The following is a 22,144-nucleotide window of genomic DNA, read 5'->3' as shown; positions in this document are numbered from 1 at the left end:
ATCTAATAACGTGGCCATTGAATGTGTGCTGCTGTGTTTGCACAGCGACAACAGTGAGAAGTAGAAGGCAGGTGGAAGCTGACAACAGGTGCATTCATTTTTTTCCCCCGTCCATCATGCAGCATGTTCACCTGCACATGTGCAAAATTGCTTTTGCACAATGCTCACTTCACTCCACACGTCCAATATCAAGATGCTGAAGTGCCAGTTAATGATTAGACAGACCTTGTTGAACTGTAACGTATCAACTGTTTTCATTTCCCACATCACGGCAGGTGTAGCACACCTTGCCTTTGCTGAAATTCTCAACCCAGAAGCAGCTTTTAATAAACATAAATTACTTTATTGAATGAAAATCAGAATAATTTTTTGGCATACACAAAATACTGAACACACAAGCAGGGTACAAAATTGAAATAACACATCATCTGCACATTGCACTGTAAAACATCGCCATACATGTTCAAGAAACTTTACAATTTTTTTGGTACTATCCATTTACAGGGTGCTCATCACATATTAGGCAACCATGTCTCCATGGTGTAAACTTTAAAAAAAATGTTTGGTCCCAGCCTTTTTGCTTTTAAACTATTTAGTTATCAATGATTTGAATACTGCAAACATGAATTAAAGCAACAAACAGTAATGAGGTAAAAATAAGACAAAAGATTAAAAAAACAAAAAAAACAAAAAAAAAAACAGAAAAAAAGAATTTTCTAGGCACAAATTCATTTCACGTATGGCTTTGACTGGTATTATTAACACTGTGGTAACATCGAGTGCATGGCTTGTGAAGCTTGTGAAGCTTCTGAAGTTCCTATCGTCGGAACTCATCAGTTAAAGAGAAGGTTGGGCTGTAGTCAAAATACAGGCTTAAGATGACCGTCTTCCTTGGAAAGACAAAAGTCCTTTCTGGCAATGTGCGGCATCTTTTTTAAAGCAAGGGCAGCGGACGTCACCTGCTATCCGCCAGCCAAGGTCACTGCCGAAGCACCTGTTAGCACCTCGTCTATCTACGCCGCAGTACCAGGGACAGCTGTGTGTGCGCGATAGCTTTTGTGTGTCTGCGTGTGTGCATGTTTGGAGACACGCTGAGAGGTTGATACCACCCACGCACCCCTACCTCTCAGCAGCTGCGTCTGGGCAGTGATCCTGAGCTGTCCGGCACCAGGACGGAGACAGGAAAGAACACGTCTTTACCCCATATGAGTTCAGTACATATTTGGTCTTCGGAATGCACACAATGGCAGCAAGGGGGCTGATATCAAGTACAGATCAGCTCGCTTCAGATTTGGTCCAACAGCCTCAAGACTTCAAAATAGTATGGAAAATATCTGCAGGGGATGGCTAAGAGGCTTGTAAAATTCAGATCCGCAAGGACTGATTCCTTCCATTTTTTTTTTTTAAAGTTGAAATTTCATTGACAGTCAACCGGGCTTTTGAAGGCACCTTGTCCAAGGCCACAGGCCCTCCACCATCCTGATGTTGGAGCTTTGTCTTGTTGCGTCTCACACTGCGGCGGAGCAACATCCTGAGGAGCTGTGTTTCTGCAGCAACGACATGCGGCTGAAGGTGCGAGAGCAGACGCTGCACTGGTACTTCTTCACCTCAGCGTGGGTCTGCAGATGAGCTCGCAAATTGGAGCGGTCGGCAAACGCTCGGTTGCAGTGGGGGCAGGAGAAAGGACGCTCACCTGGAAAGAACCAAAAAGACGGAAACATGTTAAAGGGGAAGTCAACCTTAAACATTTTTTGACAATAAAGGTATATGAGACCTCACTCGTCTAAACATGACATTCTGATTGATATTACATTTGTGGAATATAAGTCATGCGGCAAAATAAAGCCGTTTTTAATCCATCTCGGGGGCGGCCATTATGCCGCTTTCTGTCAACTGAAGATGACATCACAGTTGCTCAGGGCATCGACCAATCATAGTGCACCTGATTTCTGAAGATGAGCTCTGATTGGTTACCTAAGCACTGAGCAACTGTGTTGTCCTTTTCACTCGACAGCGACAAAATGGCCGCCCCCTGATATGGATAAAAATAGCTGGATTTTGCCACATTACTCATATTCCACAAATGTAATATTAATCAGAATGTCATGTTTAGACTAGTGAGGTCACATATAACATTATTGTCAAGAAATGTGTCAAGAAGCTGAGCTGTGATTGGTTGTTGCCCGAAACCTGAGCAACTGTGATGTTGACAAAATGGCCTCCTTCTTATATTGATAAGAGCTGCTGGATTTTGCTGCTTAACTCATATTCCACTAATACACTTTTAACCAAAATGCCGTATTTAGACTATAGTGGGGCTGCATAGAAGATAGTCAAGAATTTTGGGGGGATTGACTTCCGCTTTAACATTGAAATTTAGACTGCCTTCAGAGGTGGCAAAGCATTTGGCAGGTGATGCCAAGGGCTTCACGCTCTTTCAATTCACAAGTGTCTCTTATTAACGCCTTCCTCCTACAAACACACGCATTGTGTAGATAATGAAACACTGGTGCGGTTGAAGACTGAGTGAATTAGCATGATTAAATCACGGCCAAATGAGATTAGCATGCTAACTAGTTGCTGCAAGTGCTCAGTGATAAGACCTCTTGATAAAACCCTTTTGTCTTCATTGTGTCGTCTTCCCCAAAAAGCAACGATAAGACAATTAGCAAGGGCACCATTGTTGTCGGTACATTAAACACAATGGGTGATCAATGAGCACAGAGTCTACAGAAGGCTTCCCCATGTGATTGCATCTGCTGATCCCGTGTTGAAGACATAACATTGATTGTCATGGCTATCCTGCACTTCAGGTCACAACGCAAACGACATGGGACGGACTCGCTGACTCATGACTTCGAATGGAGACTTTAAACTTAGTTTTCTATATCTGGAGACGTGGATCTCACCTGTGTGCGTGCGGATGTGACCGCGCAGCAGCCACGGCCTGGAGAAAGCCTTTCCACATGTGGTACACACACAGGGCAGGGTGTGTGAGCGGATGTGCATCTTTAGAGCCCCCAGGCTGGTGTACTCTTTCGGGCAGTGTTTGCAGAGGAAGGCAGGCCTGCTCGCGGTGACGGGGGCCTCCCTCTCCTCCTCCTCGGGAGGACTGACATGGGCCATCACACCAGTACATTTCATGCGCTGGCGAGGGGCGTACGTGTGTACGGGTTCGGGGCTGGGGGGGTCTGAAGTGCGCCCTTCATCCTCCTCGCCGCTACTGCTGGCACTGCTGCTGAGGCTGGACGGGGAACTGAGGTCCAAGGGGCCTGGGATGGTCGAGGGCTCTGTTTGGGAGGTGGGCAGGTAGAGGGCGGGCAGGACACTGAGGTCCCACACCAGACCTGCTGTCAAGCAGGTGGCAGTGGATGAGAGCTCAGCGAGAGGATATTTGTCCAGTGACGTACCTGAGAAAGAGATGGAGGCATTGTTCAAACTACAGTAACGCCAATAGGCTACAAATAAATGGAAATTTAACATAAGAACAAACTCATTGGCTTCATGTGTCTGCTTGAATCACTTTATCTTCCCATTTGATCACCCATCTTGTTTTTTTGGGCGCAAAGTTGAAGCCATTGGAAGGTTTCATGGGCCGTTTCCTCCCACGTATTCACAAGAGTTTGTAACATGAATGGAGCTCTGTCTGTCGCCACTAAGGGGGGAAAGCGCATCTAACGGACCACAACTTTATCGAGAAGCTACAGGATGTGGAGTTAGACCACATTTAAATGAAAACAAAAAACAAAAAAAACATACACATGCACACACAATGTTCCAGCATCTACATTGGAAAAAGGGGACTTTCTCACCAATGTGCACATTAACGTAAGAGGGGTTTTCTGAACCCAATCACTAAAATAGAAGGCTTCATCACTCACCATTCTGACATTCCAGTTCACTGTAGTTTGGCTTTTGCTTTGCAAAGTACTTTTTAACCAAGAAAGACCGAGGCATTGTCCTTTTGCCTGTTCAACAACTGTGCGTAAAAGTATCCGGTGACGGGTAAGACTACAGCCTGGAACAAGCAAGGTTCACAAAATTGTCCTCTGCCAAATTGGAAATATATATGTAAAAAACAAAACAATATGTATGGTCCAATAGTCCAAAAGTTGGAGTGGAATTTGGCAGACCAGCGTGCCTGCAGCTTTCATGGAGAATGACTAAATGCTGGCCTCTGTTCTGAAATACTGACACAGGCAGTAGGGGTGTGCTCGCCCCAAGGGCCCTCCCCACCACCACCGCCACCAGCTCCCTCCCGCTCCTCCTCCTGCTCCTCTTGCTCTTCTGTGCAGGAAAGGGGCTTCATGCTTACACCCCTTTCCGCAACCCAAACATGGAGCTCACAGAAAGGATTCCAGCCGTGTGAACCTGCAGACAAGCGAAGGTTGCTGAGATTCAGGAAAATTAGTGCTTGATTCTCAAAAGAGAGCTATCACACCAGCTATGTAAAGCACTACCTAATAAGTATTTTAAAGGCAATCATACATTAGTTTCAATGAACTACATTAATAAATTAACCAACAGCTCTACCAATGTACCCATCAGTCAAATGTATTAACAATAGTTATCAAATATGACAAAAACATTTAAAATTAAATGACAATTGCTTAGATAGTGTTTAAGCCAATAGTTCACTGCATGAACGCTGGAAATAGCTTCAAGTAAAATGGGACGCTGAATAAATTCGCAGAAATGCTCAATTCTCACACAGAACAAAAGACACATTCAAGGGTTTAATTAGAATGAAAATGGTGCAAATCATATGCCGTCGCACCCAGTCACCAGATCACATTAGCTGAACAACTTAAGATGCCTTTAGGAGGGGGGTAAAAAAATAAAAATAAAAAATAAAATACAAAAATAAAAAACACTTGCACAGTTTATCGAGATCCAATACAAAAGCTGCATCACAATATCTGCATTTACAAAGATATTAACAATCATTTCAACAATTATGACTTTGCCTTACGGCAATGCAACACTGCATCATAGCAAGACTGTTTCTAATGCTTTGATAACTGTCACATTGTTTAGCTAAATATATGCGTCAGAAGAGAAGAAAGTCTCATCGGGTGATGCCGTGCAGTACTTCACCAATTCAAGCTGCAATCAAAAATAATACACATATTAAGTTGCTGCCAGTGCCAGTCAAAAGTGCCCATTATAAAAAAAAATAATACATCTTATATATATATATATATATATACATATATATATATATATATATATATATATATATATATATATATATATATATATATATATATATATATATGAATAAACTTAAACTTTATGCTCTTTATTGTCATTACTATTTACATTATAGAGTTCAAATTTAATATTTTGGGTATTAAGTGAAAAGAAGAACGAAGAAAGTTAAATTCCTCTAAACGCCCTCTGATGTCAGAATACCAAACGATGATCTTCACTTGGCTTGTGAAATGACTGAATTCTCAACACCTTAAGATGATTATAAGATGAAGTAAGTGATCCACATGTACATAGGAAGTAGATCGTTAGCTTACTTGACGTCAAATTTGTCACACTTTATTACTGTAAACAGAGAAAACACTTGAACCTCATGTGAAGCACATGTCAAAATGAGGGCGATCGACCCAAATAGAATTATTTCACATAGAGCAAAAGCGCCACCTGACGGACAAAAGCACAAGTGATAATATACGTCATCTGACTCGGAATTCCCCATAATTATGACGTTGAGTGATTAGGCTAGGGCTGAGGTCGTCTGACAAAAACAAAACAAAACAAAACAAAACAAAACAAAACAAAACAAAACAAAACAAAACAAAACAAAACAAAACAAAACAAAACAAAACAAAACAAAAACTTAAAGCGAGTTGATCCTCTAACTTGGGGTGGGGGTGGCTGTTGTTTTCATAAAGTTTGGGGAGTGGAGGGATTCGTTTAAAAATACTGAAACATGTTCTTTGGAAAAACAATTGAAAATAGTGGGTCTGCACAGGAGAAGTATTGTTTACACGGCTGACTCTGGAGTGGTGCCTCAAAAACACCACTTCTACGGTCGTGTCACATACGTTTAAAATATTTTTTCCAGTCACTGGCGCTGACTGGAGTACTGTATGTCCTTCGCAAGAGAGGAAGCAATGTGAAGGTACCTATCTTGTCCCTAACTTGTGCTCTTTGACCAATCCTCCGTCCAAGTCGTCCAAGTGTTTACAGTGCAGAGCGGATCTGCGAGCTGATTGGTGGTTTCTCGTCGCAGGCGGAGTCATGAGCGGAGCCGCTGATTTCTCATTGGTCAAGTATTTGAAATTAAATGAACGACAACAGCCCCGTTGCCCTTTTATGCAGTAAAAATACATTTACTGTATGACAGTGAGTACAATTGAGAAACAAAGGTAAGAATCATATTTGTATTTGTTGATATAGTAAAATAAATAAATAGATACTTAGATATGTTGCTACTATATGGACTGACAGTAGCCTACTCGCCGTGTTGTTAAGACTTGATTAAGAAATGCGTATCGTTATTGCATATCGAGGTTTAATTGGTTTATGGATGACGAAATAATTGTTTATGTAAAAACTGATGATCTGTCGCTAGCATGCATAAAATAGGCTATGTCTAATAACTTTATTATTATTTTTAAATGTATTAACATTATTGCTATCGTAAAGCATACAGTATTGCTGTTAGCCTGTTACCGCCGATTAAGGATGTAAGACCAATAGTGTGCGATGATATATTATTATTATTATTATTATTATTATTATTATTATTATTATTATTATTATTATTATTATTATTATTATTATTATTATTATTTAGATAAATGTCTTCAAAGATCAGGGTTTTGCCACCATTCGATTAATGTACCCGCCCCTTTGTCGAGACAGATGGCCCAAACAATGAATTTTCCGTAGAGCATAATTATTCAAAACGCTTAACCGCTAGATCTTTAATTGGCCATCCTAGTCAGCTGACCTAACATTATTATTTGTTGGACAAATAACAAACTTTCAAAATGTGAAAGAGGATTGATCAGTATAAATAAATAAATAAATAAATACATAAATAAATAAATAAATACATACATACGTGTGTGATCATCTACATACACGTTAACAATCTGTAATCCTTAGCTAAAGAAAGATACGTCGGAGAGAAGCAGTCATGCTCACAAAACTCATTCATCTGCTTTTTGGGCGAGAGGACGACCCTGAGAAAGTCAGGTCCGAAGAAGAGCTGGAAGAAGAATGGCTTGTTGTTAGTCGTCAAGGTTGGTTAAGCATCCACCAAATGTATATTTCCCCAACATTGCTTTCACAACCTGATTCTTCTCGATGACGATGAAGTCGCCTCCACAGAAACAGAGATCCCAAGTCTGGAGGACCCTACTATATTACCAGAGTCTGCTCCGAATGCAACAACTGTTACAGAACTAGAAACTACAAGGTAAAATATATAGCTGATTAATTGTATGCAATCTACCTAGCTCGCCTTTAAACATCAATAACTAAATGTTGTCAAAGAGATAATTTATTTGTTTTCCTTAGAGCAATTATATAACTAGTCCATCTTCACATTAAACCTTATTTTGATGCCTGCTGGTTGGTGAAGAAGTTGTTCGCTGAATATTTTGTTATTTTATATTATATTATTATATATATTTTATGTGTACCCCTACTCCCAGTGCAACAGATCCAGTGAGTGAGCAGTCCACCTTTGCAAGCAAAGAAACAGCAACTAACATTCGAGGCATCTCAGAATTACTTTTTCCTCCTAAAGCCATGCAAGAGGCCACAAAGTTAGCCTGCATGCCAAAATCCTGCACATCCAACTACCCCATGTCACGAAATGCTATACAACGACACAATCGTGTTCGGCATGGATTCCAGCACCATTCCTTCCCACTCCAACAGCCGGGACATCGCACCTTCGACCATTAAAGCGCTGCAAGTAACACATCCGTAGAGCTGATAGACCCCTTCATTTTCTTCTTTCCTTGTTTGAAACACATTGCGATTATTAATTACTGCGCTTGTTTTTAAATCAAACTGGTAGCTATGTAGAAAACATTTTTATTTTGAAAATCACTGAATTTTATATTGACATACAGTTTGGTTTTATGGATGCAAATGTCTGTACAAATTGTGTCTGTAAAGGTTTTGTTGTTATACTATAAAGATGACTTGACTTTTTTTCTTCTTCTTCTTCTTCTTTTTTTTTTATTTTTATTTTTTTTACTTGTGTGCATTTGAGTACACACAGCAATAAAATACTAAACAGTGTATTATCTGTAACATGTTCATGTTCGTTATTTATGACCTCATTGGTTGGAAGGTAGCTCTAGGCCTACCAGCTGTGTTTGTCTACACATTGAGGTGTGGGAGGAGCGTAGTTCATATAGGCAAGACACAACACCTGGAGCTGCAATCAACTTAGCATCACTAACCTTGATGTTAGTGATCATGGAAGTCTCACCTGATGCTGAACTTAACAGTCAATCCACAATTAATTACCAAAGTTTTGATTTTTCTCCTTTGACTGATGGTTCCAAGCCAGGTGAGTTCAACTGTGATTCGAATAAAAAGCTCGCTACAGTATGGATGAAAGCTTTAAAACATGAGACTTAACATTTTAAGATTTGAAATGCTGCACTTGTCTGACTTTGTTGGGGAAGAACTTGACTACCATACATATACTTCTTTTTATACTATCTTAGCTTTTCATGGCTCTTGCTACTTTTCCTCTAGTGAAACTGTGGTTGGCCTTATGCTTTTGATACTTGTGAGTTGTCAGTCATTCTGTTGTTTGTTGATTCACCATCACTACAAATAATATTTTGACTTAATATCGCTAAAATCACAATTTGCAATCTTTTCTAAAGCCACATCGCAAACTGCATGTACCGGTAGTTGAAAATGTCTTCCCATACTGCTTTCACCAGATGACAGCAAAATCTCCAAGGACATACCTTTGCACCAAGTGGCCTCTGGTTGCCCTCAATTCCGTGACCAAGAAGATATCAACGCTAACAAAGCAAAGATAAGCTCCAGTGGCAAAGCTCTTGTTTATTTTTATGTTGCCTCTGTCACCTGTGTCATAGGGGTGACTGCTGCCTTAATGCTGCAGGTTTACCTTGGTAAAAATCTGGTATGTCTTCTTATATTTAAAGGGATACTTCACTTATTTAGCCCATTATAGCAATAAAAAGTTTATATTTTGTCTGTAATTAATTTGATACTTTAATTAATTTTCACACACAATTAGTACCTTTAAAAACACATTTTGCAACTTGCTGTCGACTGAAAATGACATCACAAGGGCTCAGGTAACCAATCACAGCTCACCTGTTTTCTAGGTTTGGTCATGTGACATTCACAAGCTGAGCTGTGATTGGTTACCTGAGCTCTTGTGTCATTTTCAGTCGACAGCAAGTGACAAAATGTGTTTTTAAAGGTACTAATTGTACATGGAAAAATATGAAAATATTAATGTTTGACTGCTAAAAATGGCTAAATAAGTAAAGTATCCCTTTAAGTTGTATATTTGCAGTATGCCAGGCTGTCATCCCAGTGGCTTGTCAGCTCTTTGTAGAGGGAGTGTTGGTGTCGGACCATAAACGCTGCACAGCCCTTGGCCAGGGAGTCCTTCGTGATCAGGGTTCCAGTGTGGATGCCGCCATCTCTGCTACTCTGTGTTTGTGTGTGGTGCATCCACATGTGCTAGGTATTGGTGGGTGAGGTTATTCATGTTTTTGTGTACACACTCGTATGAATAAAAACGCGTGCGTTAAGTCATACATGTTTAACTTGCTCCCTTTTTACACAGAGGAGGGGTGATGCTCGTTCATGACATTCGTAGGAATAAAACAAAAGTACTAAATTTTCAGGGGACGGCACCAAAAATGCTCACTGAGCAGATGTTGCAAAATGGCTTTGAACAAAAGGTAAAGTATGACTGAAAAATGTTTTGACTATTTTGAATGATAAACAAAAGTCTGATTGCTGCGTGAAGGCAGGTCTGCTGGTGGGAGTGCCTGGCATGCTCAGAGGGCTGTACCAAGCTCACAGAATGTATGGCAGGTAAAATGTAAATGTTATATGTACTGTAAATGTAGATTTGATGTCTGTATTTTCAGCATTTTACAGTTATTTTCTATTTTACCACAGTTTACCTTGGAATGAAGTGGTCGCCAGAGCTGCTAAGGTGGCAAAAGGGGGTTTTAATGTATCCAAGAGTCTTGGTGGGTCACAGCTTTACAGTTAGTCTTCATCATCAGGATTATATTTGCGGTCTTGTTGTGTTTACAGCCGGTGCATTAGCAAAAGTAAAAGGAGAGCGGCTAATGGCCCGCTTCAAGAACTTGTTCTTCCCAAAAGGCAGAGCTCTGCTTCCAGGTTCATTTCTGAGGATGCCCAACTTGGCCCAAGTCCTCCATAGTGACTTGTCAAACTTCTACAGTGGAAATTTGTCACAGGAGATGGAGGAAGAGGTGGAGCGTGTTCACTAGCTTTGCATTATTATTTATTTTAAACATTTTAGGGCTACAGTATATTCAAGACATTTTAGATGTCAAGACAACACTTTACAAGCCATGCTAGTCTAAACATGGTATTCTGGTTCAGTAAAATCCCGTGAATAAGATGCATTTTTTTTTCCCATATAAAATTAGTAACAATCATCACACCTGACTATAAAAGTACAGAATCATAAAAAAATCCCAAATTCATTTTTAACATTTTATAGACGTTTACCAGTACCTAGATATTTGTAGAAAAAGCCGTAGGCCACATGTGTCAAGATCCGGTCCTCGAGGGCCTGAGTCCTGCATGTTTTTGAGTTTTTTTGACTCCAACACACCTGATTCAATGATCAGGATAATTATCAGGACCCTGTAGAGCTTGCTGATGAGCTTAAGTATGAATCAGCTGTGTTGAATGTGGGAAACCTCTAAAACATGCAGGACTTAGGCCCTTGAGGACCGGACCTTGACACCACTGCCGTAGGCCTACCTACATTTCAACATAATTTATGTAATTTAGTACCTTGTTTCTAGAAAATGTGTGTAGAGGCTCAGCAAAACCAGTCAAGCTAAAAGCAGCAACAATTGTTCGTTCATGTACCCATGACTGAACTAGCAACTTTGAAGCCAGTGGTGAGGCCAGCTTCCAAATAAAATCTTTACAAATGCAGTAATATACACTGACAGTCATGCATTGATCGATTTTATTTTGAAGTTGTTCCCGGCAGTCAGGGTTGGAATAGCCATCTGACATACAGGGCAGATGCCCGATGGACTGGCGTCTTTTGGGGGCCGATGCAGTTACCCCCCACCCACCCCCTTCTTTGTCACTTTGGTTGCGATGTCTTGCAAACTTTTGCCATCGATGTCAACACGTCGTCAGGAAATCAAGTTTAATCACTACTTAAGGACAGTAAAAACTGCTGACGGTGGTGTGCACCTGTTGCCAGCATTAAACGTCGGCTCCAGCGTTGGTACCTCCAGTGTTAGCCGCTTGTTCCTCGCTAGCCTGCAGCAAGCACGACGGCGAGAGCCATCGGATTACTTTTCAAAGGCTGTTTAATAAACAAAAATGCCTGTGCGCTGACAGCCTGACACAGGCTGATCACTTTTTAACAAAACAGGCTGACTCAAATGTGTTTAGCATGGCAAAATATCTCATTTCATCGATAAAAATGTATTCTTTAAGGAAAAGAAATGAAAGGGGGCGGAAAGAAGTACAACTTGTAATACCGGCCCCCAATGAACAACAAATTTATGAAAACTACAGTCGTGGCACACTTCCAAACATAATTTTGAAAAATTACAAAAATGTATTAATTCAATAAGGTAATATAAAGTAGATTTATCTAAAATCTCAGAAAGAAATAGGCAATATTAGCAGTATAAACAAGCTTGCTCACTTTAATTATTAGACAATAAACGACAAGCCTTTTTTTTTTTTATCTCTAAATTATCATTTGTCCAAAAAAAATAAATAAAAAATCAATCTAAAACTAGAGCCAATTCAAAATAATAATGTCATTTTCGGATTCAGCAGCCCAGAATTACTCAAATCATTAAAATGTCCTTTGCACTTGGGGTGGGGGACGGGGTTTAGTGAAGTGGGCGCGGGGCTGTTGGCCAGTATAATAAAGGATGCCAGCAAACCCCTTGACTGTATTATACACAGGATTTTACAGAAATATTGTGTATGTGGAATCTGAATTATGCAACCAAAATCCACCTGTTTCATCCATCTCAGGGGTGGCCATTTTGCCACTTGCTGTCAACTGAAAATTACATCACAGTTGCTCAGGTAACTACCAACCACGGCTCAGTTTGCGAATGTCACATGACCAAACCCACTCAGAAAACGTGAGAGTTGATTGGTTGTTACCTGGGCACTGAGCAGCTGATGTCATTTTCAGTCCACAGCAAGTGGCAAAATGGCCGCCCTCTGAGATGGAGAAAAATAGGTGGATTTTGCTGCTTAATTCATACACTCCAACGGACGCAATATGAATCAGAATACCGTGTAGACTTGTGGTGGTGCTACATCATATTGTCAAGAACTTTTTTGTCTTGACTTCCTCTTGAAAACTGCTTATATTATTTTTTTTCCCCCAGGTGCGAGGGCAAGGAGGAGTCCTTAGTAGTGAAGACATAAGCAACTACTCTGTGGTAGTTGGACAGCCATTGGAAGGACTTTATAAAAGTACAGCCAGTGCAAAAGTTACATGTAGATGAAATAATTTGTGCGTACCAAAATGTGATTTGTTACATTCTTATTCATAGAGTTTAGAATTTTGGTTCCTGCTCCACCATCTGCTGGTGCAGCTTTGCTATTTACTCTCAAGCTTTTAGAGGGCTTCCAGCTTCATGAAAACAATACCTCTGAAAATCAAACAGCACTCGGCTGGACCAGTGAGGTACTGAGCCACAAAAACAAAACGCATACTATATATAATGAAATGTTTTGTCTATTTTTGGTCGAGTGGTATTGTTTGTCTTCCTCCAAAAAGGTCGTTCTTCAGGCTGTAAAGTCTCTGAAGGCAGCTGTCACAATGGCTCGTGGTCTGGGTGACCCTAAATATAACTCGTCTGTGACTGAGCTGCTCTCTGATATACTAAGGTAAAATGTACAAAGCCATCATTATGCCACTTGGACAAATTGCTTTGAATAGGAATTCAGACACACACTAAGCATGCGTGTGCTCTAGCCGTGTAACACTTAAATGTCTGTAAATCACTAGTCTCTGTTAAATAAATACCGAACATATCACAAATGTTAAACTCAAGTTTGAAGATTTTGATGCAACTACTATACAATTCTTGATCTTTCATCATACATTTATTTGCCAAAGCACACTTGGATCTCCACCAGAAGACCACACCCTCCAGAAGGCGGAGCTAACGGTTGGACAAGTAGCTGTCATGGGACCAGATGACCTTATCGTGTCAGTGGCAGGGTGAGCAGGCACTCTACCATCAGCAATCATGACAGGATGCGAGTTTGGTATTTCCTTGTGACAACACTTGTCATTCTTTCTCGTTGTTTCCTGCAGTTCACTGAGCAGACCATTTGGGAGCAGAATTGTAACTCGCTCGGGTATCATTCTAAACAGCCTCATCCTTGATTTTTCCTGGCCAAACAAAACCCAAGGCCAATTGAAAACAAAAGGAGTGAGTGTCATCATACACAATAAAATCCATCCGTTTATCGGTTTTAAAATTTTGTATTTGTCATTTCAATAGAGAAACCGAATCCAAACTTGTAAAAGTCCTCTGTCAGCGTTGATACCCACAATAGTGGTACCAACCTGGCATATATGTGGAACCTATATGGCACTGGTTGTATCAGGGGGACACAGTTTGATGACCATTACCCAGGTACCATTCACAATGCAGTTGAAGGTTTGCAAATTCAGTGTATATTACACTTTGTAATGCAAATCATTTACTATGTGTGCTTTAGGTGGTACTGCGTTTCCTAGTTTATGAAAATGACATCTCGCTGAATGGACCTGATGCACAGTGTAAGCGTGTCAAACAGATTTTAGAACAGTTAACTGTTGAGATTCACGTCACGCTTTTCATTCTTGTTAATATAACCTTAGCAGCTCAGTTTCCAGAAGAGAGGGTGGAGCTTGTGAATGCAACAGGCCACAGAGTGCAGAGGTTGAAAACTTTTGTCCATGGAGTGCTGAGGAACAACGATGTGATCAAAAAATTAACTGTTCCTCTACTTCTCAAATGAAGTCTCATGACCCCTTCTACTTCCAATAAAAATGTCGATGCACTTTTGAACTGTGAATATGTCTGTTTTGAGGACAATTGCAGTCGCCTGTTAAAAATGATTATATATATTCAATATTTCATTCATGAATTTCCTGGTTCAGTCTAAATTTGTAGTGAGCAATCCTATCAATCAGACAACCCCTAACAATTGATCAATGGTTCCTTCAAACAAGATCTCAGAGGGAAGTCTGAATTACATAAAGGCATAAAAGTAAATTGTACCCGAAAATCAAGTACCTGACTTTAAGGTCCTGTTCTATGGTCTTTGTGAAGCCCCCCGCCCCGGAACAGTTGCTGCCTGCATGCATGTGCTCACTGGGGAGCGCCAAGCCTGTTGTGTAAGTTGATGTACAGTCAAGATACTGTCATACTTGCATGCCAGCTGCATCACAGGGTGGAATGTGTCACGAGTAGAGTCTGAGGAAAAACACGTCACTCAAAGTGTGTGTTAGAGTAAATATTTCTACATGTCTGTTGACAGTTTGCAGAAGCTGTGTACTGTGCTTTAGTGATTTTCAAGTTGCATGAAACTTATATTTCCAGTAATTACAAATGACTTTCAACTATTTCAGTTTGTCTTTCACAGGTCTAACATTATGTAACTTGAAAGATGCCTATACCGTAATTGAAGATGGCAACTCTACATACCATATATAGGTGGCCAGGATGTGCCTAACTATAATTAAAACTGTACCAATCAACTGACCAACAGAGGGCGCTGCAACCTCACAAACAGTTCAATCTGGCCTTTTTAACAGTTATGTTTAGTGTTCTATTTACGTTTAGGCTTAGTTAATAATAAAATTAAAAAAAATATATAATAAAAAATAAATAAATAAACGAAAACGGAATTGGAGGTCACAGGTGAAGCCCCTGTTTTCTGTATTTTTGAAAGATCTAACAGACAATTATGTCAAATTCTTGAAGTTGATGAAAATGAAAGGTGCAAAAGCTTTGCTGAGTGCATATTCAGTTTAATGTCTTTGCAGACCTCTAACCTGGTTAAAATAGTGATTGTTCTTCTCTTTTTCTTTTTTGTTTTCTCTTTCTTTGTGTGCCCTGTACCTCTACAATATTATGCTGTTATTAAGTTGCCTTTTTGTTGTATAATTGTTAGTTTTTTAAACTTGCACTACTTTTAATTTGATTTGTATGTATATTGCTGATTTTGCACGTTGTTCAATAAAGCAAAAATGAAAAAGGGGGAAAAAAAAGGGAATTAGAGGTCACGTGTTTCCGGTAGAGCTCCACTCGTCCATGGTCTGCAGTTAGACCCTTCTCTGGCCCGGGTACTAAAAACCATAAATTTATGGAATACACCGTTTGATGTAATATTTTGTAATACAATGTTATGGCATGGCTAAACTTATGCTGCCAATCTGGCAAATGTTCATTCCCCATTATCTTATCATCGCTGCAGTCACGCACTGTCATTGAAATGTGTCCCTGTGAGTGCACTTTTGTGTTCAGGGCGGAGATGAAGTTCTGAGGCAAGTGGGCGTGACTGGTCGCACTCAGGTCAATATAAGAACAAGCGAAAAGCAAACTTTCACTCACTCCCCATTTCGTCAGGAAAAAAAAAATACGTGTTTTGAACGTCTGGGGTGATTTCTTATGAGACCTACAACAAATTGTCCGTGACTTGCCGTTGAGTTGTTGGCGAGGGCGTCGTGTCTTCCCAGGAAAACATCGAGGTGAGTGTTTATTTTATCAACACTTATGCGAACCAAATGAGGATGGTAACACGTTTTCCCATCTTGCATTCCAACAGATTTACTTTGCAAAACACTTGCTACCGTTATTTGGATTCAATGGAGTCCAACCCCGTGTTAAAAGAGAAGTTTTTCATCGTCACACATGGGAAGTCGCGCAAAGGTTTCTGTCGAGGATGCATTGGTCGGGTGGAGGCAGAGACGCAGCGCGGGGAGCTGACTGGGCTTCTCTACTCCGGGGGAGCGAACGCGGGGAGTCCCAAGAACGGAGGAGCCGTGCGGAGGGAAGACACATACCCCTTGAGCCGCCACCAAGCACAGCTCCTACTCTTCATCTCCTCCGTAAACAAACGCCTGGAACTGCTGTGCAACCCACAGCTCTTCTCGGCCATCTGTGAGCTGACTGTGGATGACCTGGTGGTGGTGAAGAACAAGAAGGGCCATCTGCCCGGACTGGTGAAGAATCTGATGCAGATTGGAAGGAAGGAAAACAAAGACGACCTGCAGATGTTGGCATTTGAGGTGGAATTTATGGTGGGTTCCTTTTACCATTATACTATTCAACGCAATTAAAGTAGAACTGTTGACTTAACCGCAAGAAATGCTTGGTAATCCTTAAAGTGTCTGGCGTGGCACCTCAAACCTAATAAGTACTTAAGGTACTGTATCCACCCAAACCAATTAAATGTAATGTAATGTACTCTCTAAACTATAGTCACAGTTAAAGTTGTCAAACAAATGACTTGACAACCTTTCAAAAAACCTTGAAAAATGTTTAATCCAGCATATAGGCAAACTGTGCTCTTCAACTTTGTTTTTCACAATCTTCTTTTGTCTGTGTGCCCTCTAGGACAATGATCTGACTTTATCGTCTAAAAAGCCTACCCCTCTGTCCCTGTTCAGTGCTGCAGACATCGTCCAGGTAGTCCCATCTTACTCCATCCCCCTCGGACTAAACTGGAATGCTGGCCAACATGGTGGTATGTATGCGGTCAATGTTGTATTATCAGAAAATGTAAAAGTAAAAAAAAAAAAAAATGTAGTCGAGTAGAAAAACTGGTCGACTTGCACGGGAATGCAGAAGTGTGGAGTTATCACATGGCATAATTTGGCGTGGTTACTGAGTTGTTTCTGTCTGTCTGTCTCTGTCGTACTGTCTACTTGTGTTGTGTTAGTCAACAGCATGTCACAAGATTAAAGATACAGTATATCATATGATTTTTTTTTGTAACACGCAACCTCCCTACATTCTTACAGGCACAAACAGAAAGCCTGTGATGCGCATGAACTCCATGCCAAATATTAGATCTCATGGACATGTGAAAGAAAAACAAACGGTGCAAAGCAACAATTCAAGTCCACATCACAACACATCACATGCACCTTTGGAAGTGGGGTCCTTGGTGGAGATTGTGTCCAACACAGGAGTCACAGTTTATGGAGTTGTGAGGTGGCTGGGTGTCCCTGCAGGAAAAACTTCAGATTGGGCTGGGATTGAATTGGTGAGTCACAAGATTATCATTAAAACTTATTTTGTAAATATTTGCAATGAATTCTATCCGTTTTGTGCATCAGGAGTATGATGTGAAAAGTTGCTCAGATGGGACATATGGAGGTCAGCGTTTTTTCACCTGCAAAAAGAGTAGGGCTTTGTTTGTCCCTGTCACCAAATGCAACCCCGATAGCAGGTTTGTCTGCTCATCTACTGGAAGTGACACCAGCAGCCAAGCAGAAATACCACCAGGTTAGTTACTGGACGCACCTATTTAACAATTAAACAATTTGCAAAAATAGGGCAACACTAACAAATTATGTTATCTAATGTAATGATTTTTTAATCAAAGTAATTGTTGGAATAAATGATTGTCTATCTAGTTCCTCCATATGTGGACTCTGAGGAGTATGTGGCACCCATTGCTGAATCAGAGGCAGTGTCTTTGTTAGTGGGAAGAATGAAAGGGATTCAGGGCCACATCAACTCCTGTTATCTGGATGCCACTCTTTTCAGGTAAAACCAGCCCACCGCCCATGTGACTTATTAAGTGGTGTCGTGATGTAACGTCACTCTTGATGTCGGATTATGTCAAGTGACAAACTAGCTACATGCACCCAGACAAACACTGTTGTTTTCTTTCTTCAGTTTGTTCAGCTCCTCTGTGACTCTGGATAATATCTGGCAGAAGCCTGCAAACACTGTGCAGCCGATTGCGTCCACACTGAGAAAAATAGTCAATCGTTTACGCAGGTATTATTGCGTTCCTCTAATCTACTTTGTATATGGTTTGTGGTTTCACATCCTCACATTTAGCTTGCAAAACAAACACATTTGAATATAACCACATTTGGTAAACATTTTGATTTCTTGATAAGGTGTATGTGTGTTCACTAATATGGCATGACATGTTTTCTTTCCTTGCTCTCAATTGTTTCATCTACCTCTGTCACTAACTGTAAATGCATTTCTTTGCAGACAAGGGTTCGTGCCTGCTGCAAGTGTAATGAATTTCCGCAATCAGCTTGGCTGTGACACCTTTCGAACAGAGGAAAAAGGTCCATATTCTTTCAAGTCCCTTATCAATATATGGTGTTCTCGCTAAAAAGCATGTCTTTTTTTTATTTTTTATTTCACTGCAGACCCTGAGGAATTCATCACAGTTCTCTTTCAGAAGGTTCTTGGCATTGAGCCGCTGCTTAAACTCAGGTGTGACATCGGGCAGTCCAGTTTTAACACTCTTGTCAGTATGGCTGATTTTAAGTTACCAAATTAAGTTAACTAATTTCTACCAGGTCGAGAAGTGAAAGTTATCAGGGGGCCTACACATTTCAGATCTTTCTGGAAAAGGAGCAGATGACACAAATACCCACAGTTCAACAGCTGTTGGACACTTCCTGCCTGTCATGTGATGTCAAGTTTGAAGAGGTACAGTGAAGCGGAGTTCTTTAGGCCCTGTTTACACGTTAGCAAAGCTGGCTTAGTTCCTCAAACAAATCTTGTACAGAGTGAACCGTTTCAACACATGCGAGTGTCAAAAAGAAGACGCCTAGGACGTTTAACGGCTGTAATATATATTCCAAGTCTGGAGCGTCTCTGTAGCGCTGCCACAGGGAGTTAACGGAAAGCGTAGAATAAGATCTGATTGATCTGAATAGCCAGTTTTGATGCCACAAGGCTGCCATATTACTCCTCCCAAGAAACGTTTCTCGGCATACGATCCTATACATTTACATTATCGAAATTAGAGAACATTTGAGACAGTAATTAGTAGAAACAACAGGGGCCTAGCAACTGAGCGCTAAAAGAAAAGAGGTCTTCAAAGTAGTTTAAATAGTAGTCTGCTCGCGAGACGGGAGGAGTAAGATTGCTGCCCTGTCGCTTTAACGGCTTGCACGGGCGTATATGGGCTATCGGCTATCCAGTAATATATACAGATCAATGAGACGAATACAACACAGGAGAAGTGACAATGCCGGGTGATTCATGTACAACATTACGCAAAACATTTTGCTGTAAAAGCCTAAACAAGCTAAGGGGTTTGCGCAAAACGAGGAAGACACGGCTCTCCGCCATTGTTGTTGACAGACTGGCGGTATGTGCGCAGCCACGGGAGAGGTAGCTATCCTATGGTGTCCACACTGGAACGTGTTCCTTTCCACTCTGGAGCCTAGTTTCAAAAGTGATTGGTTTCAAACTCCGAAACTGAGCCGCTGTGTGGACGAACTGCCTAAGCTGTACGAAACTTGTGCGGATACACTAAAATGGGCTTTTGTGTGAACGGGGCCTGAGAGAGGACAAACTATAATAAATACTTAGCCTTTGAATCCTTTATTTCTAATATCATATTTCACCTGTTCCCCAGATGCCATCCTGTCTGATAGTTCAGATGCCAAGGTTTGGAAACAAGTATAAAATGTTTTCTCACATCATTCCGTCCATGGAGCTGGAAATCACTGACCTCCTTTACAACTGTAAGGAATATATCAGAACAAAAATATTTAATCATTTAACACATTTTTAAAATGATCTCTGTGTGTTCTTACAGCTCCTAGGCAATGTTTCATCTGTGGGCAACTGGCAGAGCATGAGTGTCTCCAATGTCTGCCAGATCACAAAATGCATCCAGGGAGAATTAAACAATATTGCACAACCTGCAACACACAGGCAAGGCATTTTTGGGGTTGTAAATAATGCCTTTATTAATAAACATTACTTCCAATTTATTTGAGTTCTTTGTTTTGAAGGTGCACAGACATTCGTCGCGACAGGGGCACTCCCCAAAGCCTCTCTCAGTTCCAGCTGAGGTCGCCACCGCCTCCCCTGCACCTTGGCACACGATGCAGCTCTTTGCTGTACTTTGCATTCACACCAGTCACTATGTGTCCTTTGTCAAATCTGGCTCCGATCCACACTCTTGGCTCTTCTTTGACAGCATGGCAGATAGATGTGGTGAGGATCTTGAGTGTTACTTGCCCTTTATTTATTTTTATTTTTTTATTTTATTTTATTTTATTTTATTTTTTGTTTTTTTTGCCAATGACGTATTTCCCCAAAAATGTTCGTGCAAACATTGACATGTTTTCAAACGCAACGGTGGCTTGTGACTGTTCGGTACAGATAAAGCAGTCTCAACAAAGACAGATAAGGATGCACTCTGACTTCTTTGTCGCCTCAATCTGATATCTAATCTAAACACTGGTCTTCCTCGCAGGTGACGATCAAAAGGGCTTCAACATCCCAGAGATCCGAGCTTGTCCAGAGTTGGGTGACTTTTTGTGCCAGTCTGAGGAGGAGCAGGCACGAGTTAACCCCGCGTGTGCTCCTGAACTTGTGCGCCGGCTGCTGTGTGACTCCTACATGTTTTTATACCAGAACACAGCAATGACTCTTTCCAGTACAAATCACCAGGGGCCATAAAAAATGAATGACTGCAAGGACACGGTGTTCTTGCAACAGTGCCTTAATAATAATTTTGCACTTTATCAACCAGATTTTGATTTTTGCATCCAAACAGCAGTGAGTGGGATTTTGGTGTTTTTTGCATACCACAAAATGCAGTAATGTTGAGAAGGAAACGGTAGCGCACATATTCAAACATGCCATGTGTAAAACACTTTTTTTTTTTTTTTTTTTTTTTTTTTTTTTAAATTAGACATTTTTATTGTATTAGTGTCCTTTTGTCATGAATTATGGCTATTTTAGGTAGGATTTAGAATGTTTGATGTAAATGTTTTATGAATTGCCTTTCTAGTTTATGCAATAAATAATTTGTTTGAGCGATTGAGATTGACCTAGAATATAATTGGAGCCTCCTTGACCATTCATCTTTTGTTTCTTGACAAGTGGAATGGAAAAAGTACAAATATGGTCAGATGTGTTTACTGTAAACAATGCACTGGGTGTCATTTTTAATGTGTGAAAACATTGCAGTTTCACTTTGCTTTTTAGATGGGTCCTTCATTACACTTAAATCAGTTGCAACTGAGTTAGGGGAAATTAAAAATGTAAATTTATTTTTTATTCCCACGTAAGTGTAGGATGTTTTTGTAATCAGTCACTAAAGTGGATTATGCATATCGGCACTCGTTTAGCGGTATTAAGTTTTAGACTAAGTGGTATTCAAGATTAATTTTTGAATTTTTTTTTAACTTGAAAAAAAAAGTTAAATTTTTTATCATGAGCCATTCCATTGTATTAGCGTTGACTTTGAACGCCCTCTTTTGGATGGAAATGGGTTTGCCAACTCAGCACGTTTTCAACAAACTATAGTAGCCGTAATTTCACGTCGTCTGTTATTTTGCTTGCTCACAAGTTAACCCAAACACGCAGTAGAGGAGACAGTTTTCATAAGAGGATGATGTAAACAAGAACCACAGCGTTACTGCTGGTTTACAACATTTGTTAGCTGCTGTAGTCAAACACATGGACAGTGACCTTTACGTTCGGTATTGCACATAAACTGTAGTTAGAAACTCCTGAGTTGTTATGTGATAGCTGCTTGTGCTGTTGGCGCTCAAGGTTACTGAGGGCATGTTGGCCTGCCGTGCATTCCCTGGCCCACATTCTGGTCACCTCCATATTTGAATTCAAGACCAGAGAATATAATTCAAACAAGGGTCACTATCGTACAGTAAACATCATGC

At 40.5% G+C, this 22,144-nt stretch overlaps 3 protein-coding genes and 1 long non-coding RNA gene across 7 annotated transcripts; 3 read left to right on the top strand and 1 right to left on the bottom strand.

Moving 5' to 3' along the window:
• Positions 1 to 327: 327 nt before the first annotated feature.
• On the bottom strand, positions 328 to 4,160 carry snai1a (snail family zinc finger 1a). The gene is made up of 3 exons (XM_077530699.1): positions 3,882 to 4,160; positions 2,910 to 3,410; positions 328 to 1,693 (listed from the first exon to the last, which is right to left on the bottom strand). Exons 1-3 carry the CDS (start codon positions 3,955 to 3,957, stop codon positions 1,509 to 1,511), a joined length of 762 nt encoding a protein of 253 aa, XP_077386825.1. The 5' UTR covers positions 3,958 to 4,160; the 3' UTR covers positions 328 to 1,508.
• A 2,154-nt stretch (positions 4,161 to 6,314) lies between these two features.
• LOC144024389 (uncharacterized) lies at positions 6,315 to 8,167 on the top strand. Its single transcript, XR_013284750.1, has 4 exons — positions 6,315 to 6,383; positions 7,129 to 7,265; positions 7,342 to 7,441; positions 7,680 to 8,167. It is a non-coding gene; the product is annotated as an uncharacterized LOC144024389 (long non-coding RNA).
• Positions 8,168 to 8,383: 216 nt separating this feature from the next.
• LOC144024431 (glutathione hydrolase 7-like) lies at positions 8,384 to 14,303 on the top strand. Of its 4 annotated transcripts, none has more exons than XM_077530696.1 (15): positions 8,384 to 8,551; positions 8,937 to 9,142; positions 9,577 to 9,728; positions 9,821 to 9,938; positions 10,007 to 10,074; positions 10,162 to 10,235; positions 10,303 to 10,484; positions 12,624 to 12,711; positions 12,792 to 12,925; positions 13,019 to 13,128; positions 13,361 to 13,465; positions 13,562 to 13,679; positions 13,752 to 13,886; positions 13,972 to 14,032; positions 14,117 to 14,303. In XM_077530696.1, exons 1-15 carry the CDS (start codon positions 8,446 to 8,448, stop codon positions 14,251 to 14,253), a joined length of 1,794 nt encoding a protein of 597 aa, XP_077386822.1. In that variant the 5' UTR covers positions 8,384 to 8,445; the 3' UTR covers positions 14,254 to 14,303. The 4 variants fall into 4 exon arrangements, with proteins under 4 accessions (XP_077386822.1, XP_077386821.1, XP_077386824.1 ...); XM_077530695.1 differs by having other exon boundaries at positions 14,114 to 14,303; XM_077530698.1 differs by lacking the exons at positions 8,384 to 8,551; positions 8,937 to 9,142 and having other exon boundaries at positions 9,576 to 9,718; positions 14,114 to 14,303.
• Positions 14,304 to 15,587: 1,284 nt separating this feature from the next.
• On the top strand, positions 15,588 to 21,287 carry cyld2 (cylindromatosis (turban tumor syndrome) 2). Its single transcript, XM_077530595.1, has 14 exons — positions 15,588 to 15,988; positions 16,066 to 16,540; positions 16,857 to 16,986; positions 17,264 to 17,508; positions 17,582 to 17,750; positions 17,882 to 18,014; positions 18,147 to 18,251; positions 18,477 to 18,556; positions 18,641 to 18,707; positions 18,794 to 18,926; positions 19,864 to 19,972; positions 20,047 to 20,165; positions 20,246 to 20,450; positions 20,713 to 21,287. The coding sequence occupies exons 2-14, from the start codon at positions 16,106 to 16,108 to the stop codon at positions 20,916 to 20,918; spliced, it is 2,136 nt and encodes a 711-aa protein (XP_077386721.1). The 5' UTR covers positions 15,588 to 15,988; positions 16,066 to 16,105; the 3' UTR covers positions 20,919 to 21,287.
• The last annotated feature ends 857 nt before the right edge of the window (positions 21,288 to 22,144 follow it).

The sequence above is a fragment of the Festucalex cinctus genome, chromosome 8 (assembly GCF_051991245.1).
Source record: "Festucalex cinctus isolate MCC-2025b chromosome 8, RoL_Fcin_1.0, whole genome shotgun sequence".
Lineage (NCBI taxonomy): Eukaryota > Metazoa > Chordata > Actinopteri > Syngnathiformes > Syngnathidae > Festucalex > Festucalex cinctus.
The sequence above is the reverse complement of the archived record's forward strand: the minus strand, read 5'-3'. Positions and strand labels throughout refer to the sequence as shown.